This window comes from Lagopus leucura, unplaced genomic scaffold (assembly GCF_019238085.1).
Source record: "Lagopus leucura isolate 7727_CA_CO unplaced genomic scaffold, USGS_WTPT01 Super-Scaffold_702, whole genome shotgun sequence".
NCBI classification, from domain to species: Eukaryota; Metazoa; Chordata; class Aves; order Galliformes; family Phasianidae; genus Lagopus; species Lagopus leucura.
Window position 1 is genome coordinate 4,927,640 of NW_024962254.1, and position 24,973 is coordinate 4,952,612.

A 24,973-nucleotide genomic window follows, 5' to 3' on the forward strand; every position below is an offset into this window, starting at 1 on the left:
CCGAGCCCTTCTCCATCCAGTGTGCTGTGTGTGTGCTGTAACTTTGGATGCTCATCCTGGTACTCAACAGACCAACAATGCTGGCTGGCCCTCATGCCAGAAACCAGGCTGGGAAGGGGTACAGCATTCCCGACCCCACTCAGAGCGTGTTGCTGCAACTGACAGCAAACTTCAGCCTCTTGAGCATCTGTGATGCAGTTGCTGCCGCTAATTAGAACTTCTAAACAAAGAGGAAAGGCCCAGCGGCCGTGCTTTGGGTGGCGCCTCCACCGGGGCAATATGGCGGCCGGAGCGCTTTTCTGTGACAGCGAGAAGCCGCCGCGTGCGCCGCGTGCGGCCCTCTCTCTGCCTACGCGGCGCCACGGACCACAAGTCGCGCCTCTCTCCACCATCATGAACTACACTTCCCAGCATCCTTCGCGAGCCCGACCGGAAGAGCGTTCCGGCGGCGGTTGCGTAGTGCGTGAGGTGGGCTGGTCGGACCGGAAGCAGGGTGCTCGCGCCGTGCTGAGGAGATGAGGGGTGGCGGGCACGGCGCCTCGGTCTTCGGGCGGGTCGGTCGCGCCTGGCTGGGCCCGTTCCCCGCCTGGGTCCCGCAGCCGCCTCGGGCGCTTCCTCGGAGAGGTGAGAGGCGCCGGAGGGCCCTGTTTGTCCTGCTGCGAGCAAGACTAAATATAGTCTCCTTGTTTAAGCGATAAGGAGTTTCCAAACAGCAGGCTAAGGGAGAGAGCAGCAGGAGTGAGGTGCTGAACGGCTTCTTGTTGCCCTGCAAGCTTTGTTATGATGAAAGAGATAAAGTTACCGATGATAAGCTATTCACGTTAAGCTTAAAGCACGTGTTGTCGCTTCCAGGTCTTGCTGCCACACTCCCTAGGAATTCGTATGACGTGAGAAGAGTTGAAATCACTCCCCTGGAGCAGAGGAAGGTAACTTTTGACACTCATGCCTTAGTGCGGGATCTGGAAACCCACGGTAAGTCATAACTGTTGAATAGTCATAGAATCATAGAGTGGCCTGGTTTGAAAAGGACCACAATGCTCATCCAGTTCCAACCCCCTGCTGTGTGCAGGGTCACCAGCCACCAGACCAGGCTGCCCAGAGCCACATCCCGCCTGGCCTTGAATGCCTCCAGGGATGGGGCATCCACAGCCCCTGTTCCAGTGTGTCACCACCCTCTGAGTGAAAAACTTCCTCCTAATATCTAACCTGAATCTCCCCTGTCTCAGTTTAAAACCATTCCCCCTTGTCCTATCACTATCCACCCTCATAAATAATCCAAAGGAAATCTTTACCGTTACTGTGAGTGTGATCAATTATCTTCATAGCAGTACTTTCCTATGTTTTGGAAGCCTCTAGCAGAGGCTGGTGAAGGAGAAGCAAGTGGTCTGTAACCATACAGGCTGTTACAGTAGATTTGCCTCATTTGTAGCTGTCGGTTTAGTTTATATAGCATCTTCTCTGCATTTAACGTTCTTTCCTAAGCTAATGTAGTCCCTGAGCTACTGTGGGTTGGTCAGTTAGTACCAAAACCATCCTCTGTTAAGGAGTTTTGAAAGTCTACTGATTGTGTAGAATATTTGTATACACAGAACCTGACTAAAGCTCTGTTGGTTTGATGCCCCCTCAGTTCTTTTGTGGGACGAAGGAATGAACATTTGATCTCTCATGTCACTTAACATTATGTAAACCTTTGTTGTATTCCCCTATCATTCCTTCTCAAACAGTTGAGTTCTGGCTCAGTGAATTTTGCCAAGCTATTGTTTGACAGTGAATGTCCCACGGATTTGAATAGTGACATGATGTTGGATCTATTTTGTTCTCTACTTTTTTTTTTTTAAAGTAATTCCTAAAGTTTGGTTTGCTGTACTGATCCCTTCCAAATAGAGCTGATACCTGGTATCAGTTCTCTGTTAGAATTCCAAGATCTCTATCCTAAGTGGCAGCTGGAATTTTATCCAGTCAAGGACCTTTTCCCCTGTGAAGTCCTAATAGTTTAAGTACACAGAAGACAGCCAGTAGTCCACTAATAAGGTTTTTTTTGTTGTTGTTTGAGTTTTAATGCCTGTCTTGTCAGCATGTAGTTCCCTGCATATCTTGTGGAACTACTTCTAAAAACTGGTGTTGTATTTGCCACTTTCCTTTCCTCAGGCAGCCAAGACAGCTTGTTATGTGTTTCTTGTCTCATGTACTCATTCAGCTGTTTCTCCTTGGAGGTCCTTTAGAACTCAAGATGAAGTCTGATGCTGGTGCGGTTGTTACTGAGTTTGTTAATTTGTTCTGTAACTGCCTCAAACATGTCAGTATCACAGTGACAGGGCTCTGAAGGTAAAACCTGAACATGCCACCAAACTGAGAGATGCTTTTAAAGTCTGTCAAACTTGCTGCAGGCAGTTTTCAGTCTCAGGTCTCTTACATATATGGATTTCTCCACGTTTTCTAAACTTCCACGTAGGAAGGACGGTTCCTAATGAATGAAACAGCACAAGCCCAAGTAACCCTGAAAACGCAGGGAAACCGAAGCAATACAATTGCGCTTCGGTGGAAGGAAACTCATACATTTTGCATAGTTTTTTTAGTAATGCAGTCTTGCAAGGCTTGATAATTCCAATAATTCAGAAAGGATCGGCGTCGTATTTCTCTAAATAGCTTAATTTAAAAGCAGTTTTCAATGAAAAGTTAATTTATCCCAATTTATGAAATGGAGCAGTTGAAGCATAACACATCAGTGTGATTGCTGGAAATAAACCTTTAGCACAGAATCAGATTTGGCCAATTTGACAGCTGATTCTTCAGTTCTCTCCCTTTAAATGCTCCAAAATTGCACCAAGCTACCAACAAAGTGCAGTTTTTATCTTCAGCGAGCAAAAATCATGCAGTCTGAATTCATTCTGCAAGCAATGGATGCAGCAGTCTTTAAATCAGTTTTGCATGTGCTTATATCTCTAGAAAAATTTCCATATGTGCAGACTTGTTTTTCAGTTTTATTATTCTATAGGATGCATGCCTGGTAGCTCAATTTAACTTGGATTTTTAATAGAATTTGCAGAAGTTCATTCCAAAGCAAAATGTTGCTGAATTATTTTTAGAATGCATGAGGAGATACATGTACAGAAATCAGTTACTGCCATCAGCTGCACGCATCAGCTATCTCAGTGTATGTAAAGCTGATGTCCTTCAGATTCGTGCAGCTTTAAATCTGCTGGCTTTTGCCTAATCTGCCCTGCTCCTTACTGCCAGTTCTCAGTAACTGTGTGACTTCCCACTTGCTGCTTTAGTTAGGAGCAGCACTTTAGTGTCCCATTTGTTAATCACCTCTTGCTCTTCCCTTCACCCAACTCTCTGACATTGCCCAAACTTGTCATCCTTCAATTGCTTTTCAGGCTTTGCCAAAGAACAAGCAGAGACCATCGTGTCAGCATTAATAACCCTCTCAAATGTCAGCTTGGAGACAGTCTATAAGGACATGGTTACCCAGGCTCAGCAGGTAACATTTGTTTATGGTATGTATACACACAGAATTGTATAAACATAGTAGCACATGTTTGTGTATCTAAAAGACAAGAGAGCAACTCTCCGTAATGCCACCAATTCCTTTCTGGGATGGGTTTCTCTGGGTCTCAGGGTGATACTGAGTATGTAAATTTCTCTCAGAAGTTTCTCACTTTTGGAGGCGGCCGTGTGGTACAGAAGTAATACAGAGACTGCTCTGTTAGAGCTCTGATATAAGACCAAGCTTCAAACTGTGCTTTTGCAGCAGTTGAGAGCAGAAGAGAAATGCAAGGAAAGCATTTGTCCTATTTCTCTATTCATAAACTGAAAGCAATCACTGGAACTGCGTCACGATTTTACTCCTGCATTTCGGTCTGTAAAGTTACATCTGCTGTAACAGCAGAAGGTAGCTGGGATGTGGGTTTAGGCACCACCACGTGGTTATGCAGTGTTAAACAGCTACTGCAGCCCTCAGCAACTATCATTGTCCTTGCCCAGGCCTGACTTAGGTGGAAGGTTAGGCCCAGGAGCCGTTCCCACAGAGCACAGTGGACAGAGGAAGAGATTTTAACCATCTGGCTGTCACCTGTGGCGTGTCGCTTGCCCTCAGGGACAGCAGGCAGGCTGTGACTTGCTTGGTGGCTGTATGCACCTGGCTGTTTGCTCTGGACTGCTCAGTAGCTCAGCCTGTGCTCAAGCAAAGCGTCCAATTGTCTCCTTCATTTAGAGTCAGGTGTGTGATTGTACCTGAAGGCAGTGAATCCGTTCAGTAGCGTGGCTCTTCCTTCTGAGCTGCTTGAGTTCTGTTTTAATGCACTGCCAAAAGAAAAAGAACTTTAGCTTCTTCCTGTAGGCGTCTCAGTCAGCATCAAAAAGCTCTGGTGTACAGTAATGGTTTTAATAATTAGTCAGGAAGGCAGTGCAAGCTGAAATTACGTGCCATTCTTCTTCAGTGAGTTAATGCAATTAAGTGTTCGGTGCTGTTTAATTTAAACTGTGGGCTCCTACTTCCACAGATTTTTACCTTACTGGCATTTATGCTTAATGGAATTTATTTATTTTTTTCTGTAAGTCTCAAAAAGAAGACAAGAAGTTGTGTCTTTGTTTCTTCTGTCAAAGCAGAAGCCTTCCTGTTTGGGCATCTGATTACACATAAAAGAAAAAGTCAGTATCTAAGCTGTCATTTGTATGGAATTATATTAGGTAGAACCACCATTTTTTTGGTGCGTTCAGTGACCATGCTGAGCATCTTGGGATAAAGAGAGTGAGCTCCTTGATGTAAAAGGCCCTGAACTTCTTCCAGAAACAGTAAAAACTTCATTGTGTTCAATGAAATAAAGTCAGACCTCAGTGGAAGCAGGGGCAGAGGAATGTAGTTCAGCATTAGGATCTGAGAAATACTGTTAGCTACAAACAGACTCACAGATTTGTCATCTTCCATGCTGAACGACAGGGAAACTTTCTTCCACCAGTTAAAGGAGCACTGCCTTCAAGAATCTAAGCTATTCCATTTCTTCCTTAGTTTTCTTTATTTTTTTAACTCCAGTTTATAAAAGCTGTTTCTTTTGGAGAGTCTCCCCATCTTTATGCTTTGCTGCAGTTTACTTCCTAATTTGAGTCCTAAAAATCCCTTCCTTTGCTTATCAGACAGTTTGGAACTTAACCATTGGCTTATTGTATTGTTTCCAAGGAAATAACTTTGCAGCAGATCATGGCACATCTGGACTCCATTCGGAAAGACATGGTCATCCTGGAAAAAAGTGAATTTGCAAACTTGAGAGCAGAGAATGAGGTACTGACAAATCCCTTTAATTAAGCCATCAGTACTCTAAAATATACTGTGATTTCCCCAGTGCACCTTTTTTGTGGTACAGAATATTTGATGTCATCTTCTGTATTACTCAAGGGTGATTCTTGTAGTCTTGCTGCTGTTAACCATTCAATCGAGGGAGAGCAGTCAGGCATTTCTGTTAATTAAACTGGTGATTAAGATATGTTTTAGTTTTGCTGGACATCATGTTGGTGTTTTTCTCCTGTCTTTAGTCTCAGAATACGAAACAATGATTTTGAGCAAAATTCTGTATAGATTATATCTGACTGTTTAAATAGAGCACACCAGTTAAGGTATTTAGTTGGGAACACATTGCTCTGTGGGAAAAATGGCAGAACAGTAATGACAGAAATGCAGTGCTAACACTCACACAGCTGACTGTTTGGGCAGCAGTTTTCTGAAGTTATAAAATCTCTTTTCCTTCTCTGTTCCTAGAAAATGAAAATTGAACTAGATCAAGTTAAACAGCAGTTAATGGTAAGTAAACAGCAAGTAGGTATACACTCATCTCAGGGGAAAAATATGGTTGTTTTCATGATCTTTATTTGCTTTAAAGAATGAAACCAGTAAAATCCAAGCTGACAGCAAGCTAGACATAAACCTAGAAAGGAGCAGAGTGACAGATATGGTAAGCTGACCTGTGAAGATACTGTTATGAGTTTGGTGTCATCTTCCTTCGCTGCAGTTGTGATTTATCTTTTATCTGTAGTTTACAGATCAAGAGAGGAAATTGATGGAAGCAACTACAGAGTTTCATAAAAAAGTAAGGATTGAATTCACTTTACATTGAGCAGGATGCAGTTACAACCCAGATGTCATGTAAACACAACTTCTGTGAAAGTTAACAGCTGTCTGCCTGTGATAGAAGCCCTGTGTGTTGTACATGTTGATGGGATCTGTGTGTGGATCTCCCAAGCAGGTGACACACAAACCTCATCTCTCACTTCCAGAGAGCCTTTGTGCAGTCTGTTCTAGGTAGGGTGTGTTGCCTCGCTGCCTGGCCCTAGCAGAGACTGTCTGGGTGCCTGCAGCCAAGCAAGTTTCAGGGGCTGGGAGTCCTCAGTGCCTCCTTGAGGGCACTGCAGCCTGATGCTGCTGAGGGACATTGCCCATTTTCAGCATCAGCTTCCTTTTCTTGGATAAGGCTGGTGATTTCTTAGACCTTTGTTTGGCAAGAATTTAGGGATGCCATGAAGACATAATAGAACGTCCTCCTTAGGAGGCACATGGTATATTGCAGGTAGAATTCAGATCGCACCTATTTTTCTCTTCTTCTGTCTTCATCTTTAATATATTTGCCTATGGTATTAAGTGTTGCTCTGTGACTTCTGAGATCATTTACTAATTACACAGTAATTAGTCATCTTTACCAGTATGTTGGAAATTTGTTTTGCTCATAGCACGATATTCCTGTTTTGTTTTGCAAACTGGACAGAGCTTGAGAACATTGTCAAATGATAGGCTTTCTTTTAATGTTTCAGGATTCGAATACCAACAGCATTATTTCAGAGATCAGTAATAAAATTGACACTGAAATAGCTTCCTTAAAAACGCTTATGGAATCAAATAAACTCGATACAATACGTTACTTGGCAGGTATGTGATGGGCACAAGGGTGAGTACCAGGGACTTAACTTGGACACGTGAAGTTCAAGGGTTATTCAACATTACGTGCAAAATGAATTCAAAAATGCAGCAGAACAGCAGCAGATGACTGCAATTGGGGGTCACGTCTGATGTGTTAGCTTGTCATTTTGTTCAGTGGAAAGCCTGTTTAATTACATTTAGTTAAGACCCAATACAGGCATCTCTCCTGTAATACCATTTCTGACGGATGGGCAACAGCAGTAAAAATTACTGTAGTCTGCTGTGCTCTGTGTTACCCGGTTCGGTTCTTCAGAAGCATTCCTAATATGATGGTTCTGCAGGCTGCTGAATTTGAGCTCCCACCTTGCTGTGTAGGCAGTGCTACTGTGGAGGATACCACATCTGAAACAAGGCATTGCTTTCCATTCTGTTTGCAATTAATTTCCTGTATGCAGAACATGATACAATTTAACGTTCATCTAATTACTGCTACTTTTGTTCTTTTAACAGCTTCGGTTTTCACTTGCTTAGCAATAGCACTGGGATTTTACAGGTTCTGGAAATAGTTCTAAACTGAACAACCCCATTAAACACAGGTGGAGAAAAGGCCAACCAGGCTGCATCTGCCAAACCATCACATCCGTGCTGTAGGTCACCGTGCCACCTCCAGTTTTGATATTCTGATTATTGTGAACAGTGTTTTCTGACTGTGTAACACTAACAACTGAAATAATATGAGGGAGAAGTTGGCAAATAATAGTAATATTTCAATATCTCCTATTGAATAATGTATATATTTCAAAAGACTTTGTGTATTCAATCAGAAAGTGTTTCCTAATGGGCTTCAGAATCAAGTTTGTTGTCTTCTAAAACATTGCCAGTACTCTCATCTCTGTTCCAAATGGAAATACTGAACATTCAGCATGCCTGTGGAAATACTGGACTTGTTTCCAACTTAGTATTACTGATATGGGAGAACTGCAGCAGATTCCAAGAGATGTACTGTGATCCAGGCAGTCACCTTACGTATAGGAGCTGGGTGTTTGTTCCTCTCTTTTGATGGGTTTGAAGCCTGGTTCTTTGGTTATGTTTTCATAAATATGTATGAAAACATCAACGTATGTATATAAAATACACACTCCAAGGCCTTTTCTAAAGAATCCTTGTTTTTCTTGAAAAATGGTTTACATAAATTTAAAATCTTGTGTAGAACTAAAATGTTTCTACAGATTTATTTATTTTTAATATCCCTTAAAATTTTTGTAAGCCCGGAGGTCAACAGAAAGGGAGAACTTCATTTCTCCAAGGGGAAGTGCTGTTGTTCTCACTGACTGCAGGCAGCCCTGGGTCAGATAAGTGCTCTTAACTCCTCCCTTCAAGCAGTGCTGAGTACTCTCAATAAACCTTCATGTATTTTCCGGGTGTGGGATCTGGTTGTGCCACAGAAGTGCTCCTTGAGAGCAGTCTGTGATGCTGTGGGCCTCTTTCAGCTTTAGGAGATGAGAGCCTGCCTACAGCAAGGACTTCTCAGTCTAGCTGCAGAGACAAGATGTGATGGGTGGATGCCTTCCAAAACCGAAGCAGTCGGATCGGGTACAAATGCCTGTGCTTTTCATTTGACTCCTTTTATTTTCAAAAAATCCTCCTGGTTTAAGCTTTGTTCAGAATAAGCACTTTGTGGGCTACAGAGTTTATAGTTCTGGATAGCGGCAGGTTTTCAATTGCAGTTCTGTTCCGTTTTCAGTTGAACTTGCTGGTATCTTGCAAATTCTTGTATTCTGTGCATTGAAGTTATGTATTTAATGTGTACATTTAAGAAAATAAAATGGATTTCTTACATTTGCTATCCGCATTGCTTGAATACAGATGACTGGATTGTACAAGTGTGGCTTTTATAATGAGCACAGCACAGTTAGTGAGCTGAGGCTGCTTTTTCTGTTGTGGATGTGTTAGTGGAATAGGTGTGGGGTGCCAGCACGAGGACCTGAGGCAACCCCTTGCTCCACGTGACTGCTGCACCGTCACACATCCATCCTCATACACACTGTAACCATTTCTGGAGTTCTCTGCAAGACACAGGTTGATCTTCGGCACCATTCCTACGTTGGAACAGCACCAAGAATGATGGGACAAATCTCATTCATGGCAGCTCCACACCACACTCACACACCTTGAAGTCTATGATCCAGATTCTGGATTTCTCCTTGTCTGGCACAGGTTTATGTTATTGCTTAGGATGTTCTCCATCTATTGCGTACGCACACAAAAACAGAGTTTTTCCCTAACTTTGAAACTTACCACAATTAAGCTTCTCTGGATAGCAAAGGAGAGGACACATCAAAATTCAAGCACCAGGAAATTCACCTTTATAACACAAGGATTTATAATTGGAATCAAAACAGCCAAAGTATTATTCATGAGAGCCATTCTGTGGCCTGCACAGATTGGCTAGAGATGAAAAGTCAGTTGCCTGGCATCCAGCTGCTATTTTGCAAGGACTTACCCCAAATGCTGTTCTTTGTGTCTGTACCCCACAGGTCCTGGCTGAAGTAAGGGGCTTCCTATTTATTTATTTTTTCTGTTTCAGGGCAGTGATACCAAGCTCCAGTAGGTGAGGATAGCTTTTTCGTAGCCTAGGGCCTATGACATTGCTGCAGGTGAATTTTGGAATGTTCCAATTTGCAAAGCTCTTGTTAAACTACCCTGGACATGAAGAGAAGCCCTCTTTTTTTTCTTTCTGGTCTGTTTGTTTTTGTTTTCCTTGCTGCAGTGATTTAGAAATATTTTCTGTCCCAGAGAACTGGGAAAGCAGTTTGATGAACCACAGCTCATCTGCAGAACTGGGCTCTACAAGTGCTTTGCACTGGACACTGCCATTCTGCACCCTCTGCCTGCCAGCCCTGTGTCTGAGGCTCCTTCCTCAGCGCAGCCTCACAAACACTCCTCCATGCCTGCAGGGTGGATTCTTCTTCACTTTCTTTTTCTCTTTGCAGGAAATGGAGATGGGTTCGGGTTCCTGAAACAAAGGACATCATTACAGCTATTAAGCAGCAATCACTTAAATCTGCTGCACCATAAGACAGGCTTTAAAAATACGATGATGTGGCTGGGAAAGGTCTGAAAAGCCAGCTCTCCTGGGCTTCAAACTTAATGTGTGAACTTGTGATCTACTGTCAGATTTGATTAAATATGTGTATATGTTTTCTGTTTTCTAAGTCAACCTATTTGCACCTGCTTTGCTGTCAGTGGGCTTGATAATTAAGATATGACACAAGACTAATTGTTGAATTCAGCCACTGCACACAGCAGCGTTATATTACAGGCCTCCACCAAGTCTATTTCAAGTCTGAGGTAAAAGGGGGGAGAATGAACCCATTCTGAAGGAGAGTTCTGATGCAAAAGAGAGATCCTACAACATGTGTGGTAGCTGCTACCAGCTATGCCAGCTGGGGAATGAGGGGCAGCTCCTGAAGTCCCCAGTCCAGTCTGAACTGGGCACCAGCTACTCACCAAGATGAACAGCCAGTCATCCAACCATTCCAACCATGGAAGCATTCAAGGACCATTCCACTCCCTTTTCTAAATACAGAGAATCCATATTCTCTGCCAAGGACAGAGAAACTGATAACGTCTCAGGTCAGGATGCAGCAAAGGCTGCTGCTTGCTTCACCGTGCCAAGCTGAAAGCTGTTAAGGTACTCACTCAAGTACCACCCCACAGTCTTAGCGAGAACAGGCGCCCAAGCAGCAGGGCTGCAGTCCGTCCCACTAACCGGAGGCAGAGCAGCAGGGCTGCGGGTTCTCCCCCGGCTCTCCCTGAGGCGGCCGATCTCGGCGCGGCAGCCATCCAGCTGGCTCTCCAGCTTTTCCCTCCTGACTCGCTCGGATTCCAGCTGCGCCTCCAGCTCCCTCACGGCCCTGCCAAAAGCAAAGGGGACAAACAGCACTGAGCGCACACAGCCGTGCCCAGGCCGCTCCAAGCGCGTTTTAAGGAACAGAGAGCAGAAAACAACGCGAATGTAGAGCACTCCTGGCTCGGGCTCCTTTGTAAAAGCTCCACTGTCGGCTGCTTTCCGTACCATACAGCCAGCTGTGCTCGGCGCTTCTGACCGCGAGGTGGAGACGTCTCCCCGCATAGTGAGCCAGCGCCGGGCGGCACGAAACCCAGCTCGGCTCCCAGCTCCTCTGCACGCTTCCTAAAGTGATTGGGTAAGCACACGTGAGGAACGATCAGATGAGAGCCTGCATGACACATACTAAAAGGAAGCTGAAGCATTGGTTGACCCAGTTGCACAGGTTCTCATCAGTCACAGTGTCTATTAAATTAACTGAAATTCCTGGAACTGGTTAGCTGAGATTTAATTCTGATCTATCCCTATGTAACAGCAACTGAGTCATCTGGAAATGAGCTGGCTCTCCTCTGTGCCACAATGAATTAGCAAAGCTATAAAGGGAGGAGACATTTTCAAAATCTGCTAGAAATCCTTCCCACGTAGCAATTCCTGCAATGTTAGGGACAATAAACATGCTAAAATAATGGGGTTTTCCAGCATACAATGTAAGTATCTTGGAGTTGACACACAGGTCTCTGTAGGTACCCTGAGAAGCACTACTTCAGTTTCAGAAGTGGACCTAGGGATGCTCTCCGGCCTCCACTAATGGCACATCATTTGTGACATTGGTTTGAGGTGGCCCAAGCATGTAATGGACATGCTCATCTACAGTGACTGAGAACAGTGCATAGCCAAACGTCTGACAGGCAGAGGTAGAGTCAGGGATGTCTTCTTGTGCAGGCTGTCATCCTGCACAAGCACAAGAAGTATGGAGCTATCAATCATTTGTGTTGTACTGCAAGGTTGACCCTCGTGGCAGGAGTCCACAAATGGCCAAATGGCTGAAGTCCTTTTCTTTTTAGGCTGGCTAAATTCACTAAGTGGAAAAGACAGAATGGCCAAAGCAATATGAGTGTAAAGTAACCTTAAAGAAGGCTTTAAAACGGGACACATTATAAAGTTGACCTTACTTCTCAACCTCCTTTTCATGTTTTTTCATCTTCCTCTCCTCCTCAGTTATTCCTCCCAGCTGTCTGTAGTTGCTGTAGGCAATTTCCAGAAGTTGCTGAAGTTCTTGAATCCTGCGATAGGCCCTTACTGTAAGACAGGGTTCTCCAGGTAGGTAAAATGCATGGAAACAGCTGAAGACTTCATGCTGAAGTCCAGCAGTATGGGAAACAGTCACACACAGAGCAGTAACCACAATGCTCAGCAGACACTAAGATACACCTGGTACAGAGATGCTGAGACAGAGACCCACACAGCACACTGCTCTCAGAAACAAAGAGCATTCCAGTGTGGTTTCACTGCAGGGATTGTAACAGTGTAACAGTTATGTTCTGACTGTCCTGTGCCATTCTTCCTAACCTTCCACAACTCAGTGTCACAGATAACCTACCAACAAACTCATTCTACAACAGGAAACAAATGTGGCAGTTGGCAGAAATTGTGCAACCAAAAATCCAACACCTTTGGACTGCTCAAACAAGGAGTGAAGTCAGACAATGCTTACTGCGTGCATCCCTTTTCTCTGCTTTATCCAGGATTAAGTCTTCTTTGCTGTCTGTACTCCCTTCCACACCATGTCTTTCAAAAAATTTTATGTTGCTTGCATCCAGTTCTTCATCACTAGAGTTACTGTCTCCAGTTCTTTGGGTCAAAAGTTCCACAGCTGCTAGCTGGGCAAATCTGCACAGAGAACAGTTAACCCACACTGATATAGTCCTGTAATCTAGAAACACACAGCCATGTCTCCCACATGAGATAAAAACTCTGAAACACTTCCTGTTCCCATTTAGAGGACAGAGTTTCAGGATTTGAGGAAGCACTGGTACACAAACTATGAACAGCAATCTCCTTTCCACAGTACTCTGCCTCACTGAAATCTTATTACGACGCCTCCCACTTCAGAAATACATTTTGCTTTGTAGGATTTCTTAACTGAATCTCATCAGCAACTACATTACTTTCATTAAATCAAAAATCAACCAGCCTTCTCTTGCTCTCATTTACTTTGTACAGCTGGAGCACACAGGCTCATAATTTTCCTTCTGCAGATCCGTTAGTTTGCATCTTTTCTACCTGACCTTGCTCAAAAATAAATAAATAAATAAATAAACAGAAGAAAATAAATTTGCAATCTTTTACAGCTACAATGTGGCTTTGCTTATCACTCAGAGCTGTAATTAGTTCTTGCTTCATCACCAAAAATCAGGGGTAATTACAACAAAGCTGACTAGATATTTAAATGGTAAAATAAAGGTTAAAAAAAGACAGAGCTACATGGCATGTACTGCTACCTCTTGGCTACATCCTTTGGAGTCTCTCCAGCATCATCTGTAATGTCACAGTCAGCTCCCATTTCAATCAACCACTGTAAGCAATGGATGTGCCCTTGTCCTGCAGCTGGGGGAAGGAAGGTGCATGCAAGTCAGCCGTGCACAAATGCAGCATTTTAAGCTTCCTACATCCCCCTTCTGCTATGGTTTAACATGCAAGATGTTGGGTTCACCAAGACCACAAAGGAGAGAGACTATTTCAGAGGATATATTTCAAGATGCTCAAGTCATTTGGGTACACCCAATTTTAGAGATCATGTAGAGTTTCTCTGGTCCCTGAAATATATGTGCAACTCCGTCTGTACATGAGCTAAACTAAATGTTCTCAGTCCCATGCATCAGCAGGGCTACTGCCCACACTGCATGGCCCCTAGTAATGATGTATCACACGTGGAAGATGCTCCTTGGCATTGCTGGATGAAACCTGCAAGCCTTTTTCTTAAGTAAAATAAATCTGCCTTTGACAGCACCCCACTTGGAGATGTGTCAGACTGAAATAAGGAAATGTACCGACAATCAGCCCCAAATTTCCCCATAACAGAAACACTGGGGGTGAAGATTGGGGGTGAAACAATTGTTGGTAGAAACCATCCAAGAAAAGATAATGGGAAGAAATGTGAAGGAATGTAAAGTTGTTCTCTACATGTTTTTAAAAATTCTGCCATTTTTCTCTAAGCCAAAAGAACTGTGGGAAACAGTGTTAAAAGTGTACTACAAGAATGCCTCCCCTGCCATTTCTTCTCTCAAACATAAGAGGACTGATGTCCTGTAATGCTAGCACTCTACTACAAACCAAGATGTTAGATACCAGGAATCCTGCTGCCTGCAGAGTGGGCTACCAAATTACTTTGTTGTGGTTTTCATGTCACATCAGCAGTATGTTCAGTAAATAAAGGCTCAAACCACAATGCAGATCACTGCCATGCCTAACTAGTCCACGTCTCTGGAGGTAGCATCCCACCAGATAAAAAAAAATCAACTTGGATGTTGTTTTCTTTTCATAGCAAACTGTTCTATCTTGACTTCAGTTTGGCTATTTTGTTTTTAAAGTGACCCCTACACATGCATCCATCATAAAATATTTTCAAGGTTGCTCCTTTGAGCCCTCAGGAAATGAGATTTTCATTAAGTTTATCTAATGAGCAGCCATTTGAAAATGTAAGTAAAGAAGCCAGCAATAAACAGGAAAAAGCTCAAACATCAATCATAATTACTGACCTTTGTGCATGAGAGTGGATCCCTTATCATCCCGCTCATTAATATTGATTACTCCACATCTCACTAATCTTCTGAGTACTAACAAGTCCCCTCTGAAAGCAGCATCATGGGCTGGGAAAGCTAAAACTGAAAATGAAATACACATTTCTGAACAGATGCCAGTAATTCCACTAAACGTGGTCATATTTGTCTCAAACAACTTGCCTCTACGATAGCAACTCACAGACATTCCGTAGCTGTAGCTAGCAAGGTTAATGAACTTTTAATTAGCTAAAATGCAGCTGCATATCTAGGATTGTTCATCACAGACTTGACTAAACCTCTCTTGGTCATGACTACAGGCATCTTATACAGTTCAGTGATTAATTTCACAAATCTGAAATAACAAGCATACCTTTGTTTTACAGTTAATGTTCTATTATTGGTGGTAACAGTAGTCATCTGCCTACCCAGATTTCCACAGTCTACCCAAATATATAAACTATATTACTTCTCCCCCTCTGCTCAGCTCTTGTGAGGCCCCATCTGCAGCACTGCATCCAGACCTGGGGCCCCCAGTACAGGCAGGACACGGAGCTCAGAGGAGGGCACTGAGATGATCAGAGGGCTGGAGCACCTCTCCTATGAGGAAAGGGTGAGGGAACTGGGCTTGTTTAGCTTGGAGAAGAGAAGGCTCCAGGGAGACCTCATTGTGGCCTTCCAGTACTTGAAGGGAGCGTATAAACAGGAGGGGGAACAGCTGTTTGTCAATGTGAATAGTGATAGGACAAGGGGGAATGGTTTTAAACTGAGACAGGGGAGATTTAGGTTAGATATTAGGAGGCAGTTTTTCACTCAGAGGGTGGTGATGCACTGGAACAGGTTGCCCAAGGAGGCTGTGGATGCCCCATCCCTGGAGGCATTCAAGGCCAGGCTGGATGTGGCTCTGGGCAGCCTGGTCTGGTGGTTGGAGACCTTGCACATTGCAGGGGGTTGGAACTGGATGAGCATTTTGGTCCTTTTCAACCCAGGCCATTCTGTGATTCTATGATTCTTGCTTAAAAGCTATTCATGCAGGCCATTTGATTTTTCTGGTTATTTTTTTTTTGTAGGTGGAGAGTGTTAGTATTTATATGTGTAAGCACAATGACAGAAGACTAGCAGACAGGGAAAGTGTGTGCCTGGGAACAGTAGAGAGGTGAAGGTGCAGTGCTCATATCCTTGCTCTGTTGAACGTCCTATTTAGAAACCTTGCTACCCTTGTGTCCTTTGCCATGCTGACTGCAGTAGTATTCCTGGTTAGCAAGTAACCTTAATTTCAGTGGGATCCTTCCAGGCTCAGCAGTTATTCAGGATCATGAGCAGGCAAATCTGCAAATTCAGCGATTCTGGATCTCTACTGGAGTGCAGGCAGAGCATGGGCAACTTGGTATTCATAGTGCAACACAATGTGAGAAGCCTAATTCTGATTACTGTAAATCATATTTATAAAGTCGTGCTGAGTATCCCAGTCTAGCTATCAGTAATGGTGCCAAAAATATCCTAAGCAACAGCTGTACCTTACAATGGTGATACAAGGGTCATAGTTCTGCTCGCACAGATCTCAGAATCCAGTGCTTCATAGAATTATTATTTTTTTTAACAATTTTAACAATGTCTATTTTAACAGTACAAATTGTAATCAACTTTTAACATTTCATCCCTACTCACCTTCCTGTGTCTCTGGATGCTCCTCCTCTTTTTCCACACTGTCAATATATTGCAGAATATTGTCTTTATAGAACCGCTCAGCCAAGTCCCTTGGAGTCTCTCCATGGTCATTCCTGGCTTTCAGCGCACCCACGACACTGGCCATTTTACTGACCAGGAACTTAAAGCAATGCAGGTGTCCTTCCACTGCTGCCAAATGAGCTACAGCACAAGGGGAAACCATGTATGTTAGAGCAGGGCATTGCTGACCATCAAGAAGGCAGTGTTGCCACTACCATTTACATCTAGCTCCTCTACCAGCACTTGAGGCATTCAACCCTGCACAGCAGGAGGGACCTGCTCAACCCTGCACAGGCAATGCTCAGCTCCTATATGGGGTTCAGCTATAGGCAAAGGAGGTAAAAGAAAGCTGATAAGGACAGGATCTGCACAGAAAATGCCCTGGTAGAGCTGACTGCAGCCAACACAGCATGACGCTGCCAAGAGATCCCAGAGCAACAGCTAGGGATGCACTGGTGGGGTCTCCTGTTCCCCATGGAATGCTCACTCCTCAGCAGCTGTGATCTGGCCTCACTCTCCTAGATAAGACTACAGATGGCCTGCAAAGGGAGGGTTTGGATAGGAGTTAGGGCATCTGTTTCAGTCCCACATCCACTGCAGCACCCCCAACAAGCTGCATTACACCTCTGCAGCTCCATTACTTCACCTGTAAAATGACAGTGACATTCACTTTACTGGTAGAGCTTTGGAGGTACATCCCCTGATCTTCCCATTAATACACAGATGCATTCACTGTGCTTCTGTGACATTTTTTTTAATGTTTACACTCGTGGAGAGTTGTGTGGGCAGGAGCTGCTCTGATTCAGCACAGCAGTGACTGCTTCCCTGCAGAGCACAAGTGCTTCCTCCCCTGTCCTTTAGGCTACACTGAGCTTTAGTTATTCAACACCAGCAGAGTGCTGGGCCTGCAACAAAGTAAGAGGTTCAGAATACATGGCCATTATTATGAAATAAATCATAGTCTCCAGTCCATCAATGGGAAGAAGTTGCAAAATGCAAGTTAGATTGCCTTTATTAGGCAACACATTATCACTCCATGTATTAATTCAATGTGGATTATCATTCCACATATTAATCCAGCATGCATAATCACTCCATCAAAATGCTCTGGCTGCCATTCTGCAGGAAAAAGGGTTACATGTTTCTGATTATCTTCCTAATTGCTAAACAATGTATCTAGGGCAAAAAAAAAAAAAAAAAAAAATCACTTAATTCACTTAAGCTAACTTCTGGCACATTGGAGATCTCTATTGCAAACCATTCTCACAGTGAGTTAGGAAGAAGTGAAATGAAGAGACACGTTCCAGAAGTTGATACTGATAACTGGTCAGCTGGTGAAAAACAGTCTCAATCCATATGAATCCACTTTCAAATACCTAAGAATCCCAGGGATAAAACTTCACCTTCTGAGATAACGCGTTACGCAGTGCCTATCCTATGCAGAAAGCAGTCAGAGAAGCTCAAGGTTTTCTGCAAAAACAGCAAAGGAAAAAGACACTGCAGAGCTCCATTCGGCCTGTGTCCTTTTGCAGGTTTGCAGACAGGCTCTGTGGAAGGCATAAAGGAATTTTCATATGCTTTTAATGTGTGCTTCTTATCAGCCAGTGCCCAGCATGGAACAGTGCCACACAACCTCAGACACGCTGAGCACTTGCTCTTGAGACCAAAGCCAAAGAGTTCTGTGATGTTAACATAAAATATGCTGCCTAGTGCTGAGAACTTTGAAAATCTTTATCTTAGGCATCACGGTTGGTGTTGGGATCCCAACTTCTCCATGTTTCATCTCACCTCCTATAAAATCGAGCTGAAGTTATTCACTGCTGTCTAAATGGACAGTGAAAGAACCACGTATATGAAAAAATCAGGCGTTGCACTACAATTAAATATGGTATTTAGAACAGGCTTCACTAGTAAGACATAAGTGAAGCATGGTTAAAAAAGAGAATATAGAAAGAAAACAAAATGTTGAAATAATAAACACAGCCTACTTAGGGCACTGAATGAGCCATAGTTCCTCCAAAACAAATGAACATACTGTAGGTAATTAAAGCCTCTGCCATAACAAACATGCAAAAGGTGCAGTCTTACAATTCTTAAGTTTTAGGAGCGTGGATTTGCAATCCTCAGTAAATTCCTGTCAGTACTTTCAGGTTAAATTATAGCACTGGCCAGCTAATCTTGAAGCTGAATTATATAAAGATGATTTAAATTGACACTGGTATGTAGAACACAGCACTTCTGTTCATTTTTTATTAGCAGTGTTACAAAGTATTTTCTTTCTTCTGGATGATAACAGACACAAATGAACATAACAAGGACTGAACAAAGCGGCTTCAGAAGAATAACCAAAACAACTCTTGACCAACCAGTACAACAGGGCATTTCAGTGCAACGGTGCTGTTATTCACCACCTCTCCATAAAAAGAAGTGTTCCCAAATGCAAACAGAGCTACCTCCTATGTTGTCAGCAGAGTGCCTAACATCACATTCCTGTACTGCATGAGCCACTACACCAGATGTAAGAGCTTCTGGGTTTGCAGGACAGAACACAGACATCGGTTTTCTGGATAAATGGTGCTCAGCAGAGGATAAAATATTTTAAAATGGATTTTAAATCTAAACCTCTAAACACGTTACAGAGGGATGAAAACTTTTGCTATTTGGAACAAATAATACGACAGACCATAAGAAGGCAAATGTTAAAGGGGAAATGATGTTACAAGAACAAAGGGTTGAACAACAACATTCAACTTACAGAGTAATTTGAGGCAGGAGTGTGATAAGCAAAGGGATGGTGGAGAAACCACGAAGGGCAAGAAACAGAGTGTTCATTTTTTATGCTGAAGTGGCTACACACAGGATTTTGAAGAGATTACAGACTACAGATATACAGAAATACTGGTATGCCGTAAATCAAGATGGAGAAATCAGAGGTAAATGAGAACAAGGGTTTTACCAATCCAGTTAAGAAACAGTTGGATGCAAAAGCTTGCATATGAACACGCCAGAATCTGATCACACAGGCACAGCTGTTCAAGCTTGGTATACATTCAAAAAGGAGCAGATAGCAGCAGAGCCTGCCTGCTGCCCCACCTGCCCTTCTCCTCCTGTGATCTCCATAGGCACAGGCACAGAGGATGCCCACATACACAGCACTCAGGCTGAACCTGCTCCTGATGTGAGCCTTGCCAGCAGCAGAGGAGCTGAACAGGATACTGCTGCCAACCAACAAGTACTTTGGATTTATGTATTCTCCCATCATTATAAAAATGGAATAATCAGGTTGATAACATGGAACAAATCATACAGTCATCAGCTGGTTTGGTTTGGAAGGGACTTTAGAGACCATCCATGGATGGGGAGGCAGGGACACTTCCCAGTAGACCAGGCTGCCCAAAGTGCCATCCAACCTGGCCTTGAACACCTCCAGAAACATGGAATCACAGAATGACTTGTTCAGGTGGAAGGGAACTGAAAGATCATCCAGTTCCAACCCCCTGCCTTGGGTTGGTTGCCTCCCACCAGTTCAGGCTGTCCATCCAAGCTGGCCTTGAGCACCCCCAGGGATGGGGCACCACAGCTCTCTGGCAGCTGTGCCAGGGCCTCACCACCCTCTGAGGGAAGAACATCCTAACATTTAATCTCCTCTTTTAGTTTTAAATGGCTCCCTTTTGTCCTACTAAACCATTATCTATTGCCATATCAACGCTGCTGGTGTGTTTTATTTATGATGTGCCACAGTTATCACATACACAATAAGGGTTGAAAAAACAAATGATTATTCCTGACATACCTGGAAGGTTTCCATCAGTATCCACATCATCTATGCATGCTCCCCATCTAACAAGAAGCTGCAAACAGCCCAAGCGACCATGAAAAGCAGCATAATGAACAGGCTTCCAGTCATTCCTGTCTGCAACGTTTGCATTCTAAAATGAAAGCAGCAGGTTAATTTGTTTATGAAGCTTAGACACAAGATATTTTATAGATAAGAATCGATGGTTCATTGTGCTACATGATTTAAACAAAATGAAATATTTTTCCAAATTCAAGCCATGAGAGTAGCATAAGATGTATTTCTCACAGGCTTTACTGGAATAAAACACATTTTCAGTCATACTTCTATCACCATATTAGTCATTATTCTTAAATATACAGCTGGATTTTTTTAACATCTATTACTGTAGAAGGTTTGTACAACTGGAAAAAAATCACAGCCACCGCAGCACCTGACCTTCTTTTAGTGATTTCCCTGTCCAAATCTGTCCCAAGTTACTGATTCTCTCTAGATTTTTGGATCTAGAGACCTACAATCTCTTACAATTAAAAAACGGAAATTTATACTACAAATAAATTCCCAACAAGAATGTACCGACAGAGATCAATCCATGGTCCCAAACCTCAGCTAGTGAGGGCTTGGTATGGAAAAAGATACCAGACTCTGGCTCTGCCCTAGGGAACAGCAGGTAGGAGTCTCTCACCGCTCCACTTCGCAGCATGGTTTGCAATGTGTACGACTGCCCGTGGGCTGCAGCCAGGTGTGACGGAGTGCAGCCACGGTCATCTCGAGCTTCTAGGTTTGCTCCATTTATTAACAAAGCCTACAAGAAACGCAAAGTCTGAGCTCAGTTCACAGGCTGAAAGGGCAAACGATGCCTGGCAGGATGACTTGAGATGATCAGCTGGGTAGCTCTGGGGTCACCACACAAAATAAATGTTAGCAAAGAGGGAACAAACAAGTGCACTCGTTTTACCAGTGACTTGGTTTCAGCTGTAGACACAGAGATGAGATCCAGCTCCAGTAGGAGCACTCTCAGCTGATTTTCTTAAGGAAGTGTCCAAAGCAAAGGCCTGCCTTCCTTTTGCTGAAGAGTGAATATCCCTACGTACCTGCATGCAAGCATCCTGCCCGCGGATCGCCGCAAGGTGGGCTGCCGTCCAGCCTCTGACTGCCACACGTGTCACATCAGCGCCATGCCAGAGCAACCAGTGAAGGCACTGCTCAACCAAAATAAACTCGTTTTATTTAATACATTCTTCTTTAACAATTCTTACAACTTATCGGGGCAAATGTTAACCATAAATTAACAGCAGATGTAACATTTCAAACAGCGTTAGCTACTAGGAAATGAGATTGTTTCAAGGCTTCATCTAAGGGTACAGAAAGCACAACCAACCTTCTAATTGCAATGATCTTACAGGGTGGCTTCTTGATTTTACTATTTCAGATTTAAAATGCAGCCTGCGAGAGCATTCATGTGACATGAGGTAAAAACATTAGGAAAAATGATGCAAACATGCTCACTTGAAGTCCAGCTAACATGAACAGTAGGAAAAATGCCATGAATCAAATGCAGAGCCTAAATTCATTTATTAGGCTTCTTGGGTGCATGTAATCCCTCCTCTCCTCTCACCCATCACACATTATTTTAGCTTTATTCACCTTTTTTTCAGCAGGTGTTATTGCTTTCCATGGAAAGCTTGAACAATTATTAAATCAATAATAAGCTACAAAAATAGTTAAAGCTTTTTGTTATACATTATTATTATTTCCTGTCTTCTTTTAGGCTAGTCTTGAGCCCTGCTTCCTGCCCTGTTTCCACCAAGGAGCTTAGTAACAATTGAGGGACAGATAATTCAATAAACCCAAATACACTGATTGCAAAGGAGACTTAAATGAAAAATGGTAGAATTTGTAGAGGCAGATAAGGGTGGGCAAGTGATTTTTAGAGTTGACAACACAATCATCAGCATTTTCTTGACAGTTTCTGTACCTTGCAGTAACAGCACTGCATTTATTGTTCTCCAATTTAGGAAAACTTGACATTCTTTCCTTTGGGACTTTGCTCTCTGTATGGTTATTTACAGCCTTGCTGTTTCAAAGTAAGATCACAATAAATGTTGCACAAGGAGGCTGTAACAAGAAGGTGAATGTTGTGCTGAATGCAGCAGCTCAGTTCTTCTGGAAATCAAATCATTTGTGCAGCAAGTACCTGCTCATCTCTGCATCAGTAGGCAGTGTTCTTGTTTATTAAAATGAATTGTATTTGAAGTATTTCTGTAGAGAATGAGGCATGGGACAGAACACTGGTAACTGAACAAATATTTTTGTGTCACTTCTCACTTGGTTCAGTCACTTTCAGAACATTATACATAACCTTATGGATTTTCCGAGTGTTCTGAGTGAAGGAGAAAACAGAAGAGGGACGAAAGTAATGAGGCTAGAAGAAAGGCCAAAAGGCACACCTTGCTTGGAGTAAGAAAAACTCTGATTTTGTAAAATTTGAGGACACTGACTGGATGGTGATAGGACAAGGGGGAATGGTTTTAAACCAAGTCAGGGGAGGTTTAGGTTAGATATTAGGAGGAAGTTTTTCACTCAGAGGGTGGTGACACACTGGAACAGGCTGCCCAAGGAGGCTGTGGATGCCCCATCCCTGGAGGCATTCAAGGCCAGGCTGCATGTGGCTCTGGGCAGCCTAGTCTGGTGGTTGGTGATCCTGCACACAGCAGAGGTTGGAACTAGATGATCAATGTGGTCCTTTTCAACCCAGGCCATTCTATCACTCTATGATTTTACCTCCAAGCTTCCAGAGTGTGCAGCACAGTGCAGCGGTGTGAACTTGTGGACTAAATCCACCTCATCGATAGAGGCTCCGCGTTTTACCATTAATGCAAGCTGTTCTACATCACCAGCTTTCACTGCCTCATGTACATTGGTGTAAGTTTGCTTCTTCCTGACATCTAGTGAGGAATAATAATAGCATTAGCCAGCTTGGTCACATTTCAGAGAGATGAAAGAAGTGATGAATCAAAGAACAGTTTATAAGAATCAGCCAAAAGTGTAACCTATGAGAGTGTAATGTATCAGCAGGAGTCCTTACCCACTTCTGTTTCCCAGAAGCAAAGCAATATTCAAAAACCTGAAAGAGCCACGTCCTTCCAGCCCCAGAAAAAGAACAGGACAGCAAAGCAACTCCATCTATGCATGCAAATGCTGGATCAAGTCCATCCCCAATGCTGGCTCACTTTCAAAGCTGTGGGCATCACAAACTCTGTCATCAATCACGCTCTCAGGTGCTCAGCCACTGATCCTCAGGGATTCACATGGCCATGCTCGTTGCTGCTATCAAGGACATGGCACACCAAGGCATGCTGTACTGGGGGCATGGGGCCAAAGCACCACTCTGGCACAGGTTACGTTGTTAGAAGCCCGGTATTTTACTCCCACCAAAGTCAATAATGTTTTCATGGACTTCAGTGGCTCGGAATCAAACTCTAAACATAGATGCAGCGTGGTCCAAAAAAACCCATCACCAGGACATGGGATCATACAGTCTGTGTTTTCCTTCAGGCCTTGTTACTGTTTGACAGTGTAACTGTAAACAATGGGAGCTGGATATCTAAATCCTCTTGCAACATTTTGGCATTTTGCCTACATTTGCCAACAAAAATAAGTGATGTAAGTAGATCTAATGGCTGAGACGGCTAACTTCAGATAGCTAAGCGTATGAGTAATCCAAAACAATTAGTAATCACCTTCTGGAGTAGTCACCATTCTGGAACCAGAATACACCAACAATCTCTGATTAAATTTCAGGCTCTAAGAAGTCTTGAAGAAGCAGATTGCTGTCCTGCAAGTCAAGCACGCACGTAAATGTTGGTCTTAAGGTATTAGTGCCTCGGTTTTCCTGCCCATGGAGAAGAAATTGAGGCAATAGTTTGAATTATTAAAAACGTGAGATCAAAAATGTTAAAGCGTATCAGTGAGTTGTTGCTCAAAGGTTCCTGGCATACATAAAAGCACTGAACATGATGAAAAGCAGCTGACACTATCTACCAGTACCTATTCCCATGTAATCTGTAGCATGACAGTAGTGCTTGGCTGATTCAGCATTACCACAAAGAAAAGAGGGGCTTCAACTGTTTCAATAAGCCAGGCTGAGTGCTGTAACACACCCCTTGTGCATCATCACTCCACTCCCACTTCCCCCCCTACCCAAGCCAGGCTGTACCACTGCCGTGCACAACGGCAGCAAAATGCTGCATGAACCAACACCAGCAGCAACTCAGAATAGCTCAGGTTGGAAGGGACCTCCGGGGCTCATCCAGTTCATGTTTTTAAATAAAACTTAAGTACATGCAGCGTTTTGGTGTTGTGTTTTTTAAACTGAGAGTTTCACTGATTTTCCCACAAGGAAGCAAATTCTCATGATGCCAGGTGAGGGTTACAGACTTCAGCACAATGATGCAGACTTACCTCAGAGACAGATGAAGCTAACTACACTGCTTGCCAAAGCACTAATGCACTTAACACCACATTCCAGTGCTATGGGTTCAAGGTAATATTTATTATTTTTTAATCCAGAAGAATCTTGCCCTCTTTCCTCCTGTGGAAGGGGCAATGACCTATGCCTGTGTGCAGATGGGTGCCAAGCTGCAGCCCCATGGCTCAGGCACCACAAGCACGGCTGGGAGTGAAGTTTAATGAACAGCTGTTAACACGAACCCTGTACAAAACACACTGGTTTTGAGAGAGAGTGACATTTTCCATAACTTCAGTGCAATTTGTTATCAAATGCTTGTTTCCTAGGGAAAAAATTGCCCTGTAGAAAGAAGTAGGTAAGTGGGTAAGCATTACAACAGTACTTGACCAGACTTCACCCAAGAAATCACTCAGCCTGAGGGAAAGGCACAACGTTAGGTTTT

General features: G+C 43.3%; 2 protein-coding genes across 2 annotated transcripts; one reads left to right on the top strand and one right to left on the bottom strand.

The window, feature by feature from the left end:
* Window positions 1-508: 508 nt before the first annotated feature.
* On the top strand, window positions 509-8,746 carry CCDC90B (coiled-coil domain containing 90B). Its single transcript, XM_042862585.1, has 9 exons — window positions 509-624; window positions 853-972; window positions 3,381-3,484; window positions 5,180-5,281; window positions 5,756-5,797; window positions 5,877-5,948; window positions 6,030-6,083; window positions 6,802-6,916; window positions 7,418-8,746. The coding sequence occupies exons 1-9, from the start codon at window positions 516-518 to the stop codon at window positions 7,471-7,473; spliced, it is 774 nt and encodes a 257-aa protein (XP_042718519.1). The 5' UTR covers window positions 509-515; the 3' UTR covers window positions 7,474-8,746.
* Window positions 8,747-9,265: 519 nt separating this feature from the next.
* ANKRD42 (ankyrin repeat domain 42) lies at window positions 9,266-24,042 on the bottom strand. Its single transcript, XM_042862566.1, has 12 exons — window positions 23,804-24,042; window positions 22,845-23,008; window positions 21,155-21,262; window positions 20,746-20,865; window positions 20,058-20,193; window positions 16,205-16,405; window positions 14,516-14,641; window positions 13,259-13,364; window positions 12,472-12,647; window positions 11,930-12,056; window positions 10,680-10,824; window positions 9,266-9,923 (listed from the first exon to the last, which is right to left on the bottom strand). The coding sequence occupies exons 1-12, from the start codon at window positions 23,820-23,822 to the stop codon at window positions 9,828-9,830; spliced, it is 1,524 nt and encodes a 507-aa protein (XP_042718500.1). The 5' UTR covers window positions 23,823-24,042; the 3' UTR covers window positions 9,266-9,827.
* Window positions 24,043-24,973: the final 931 nt, after the last annotated feature.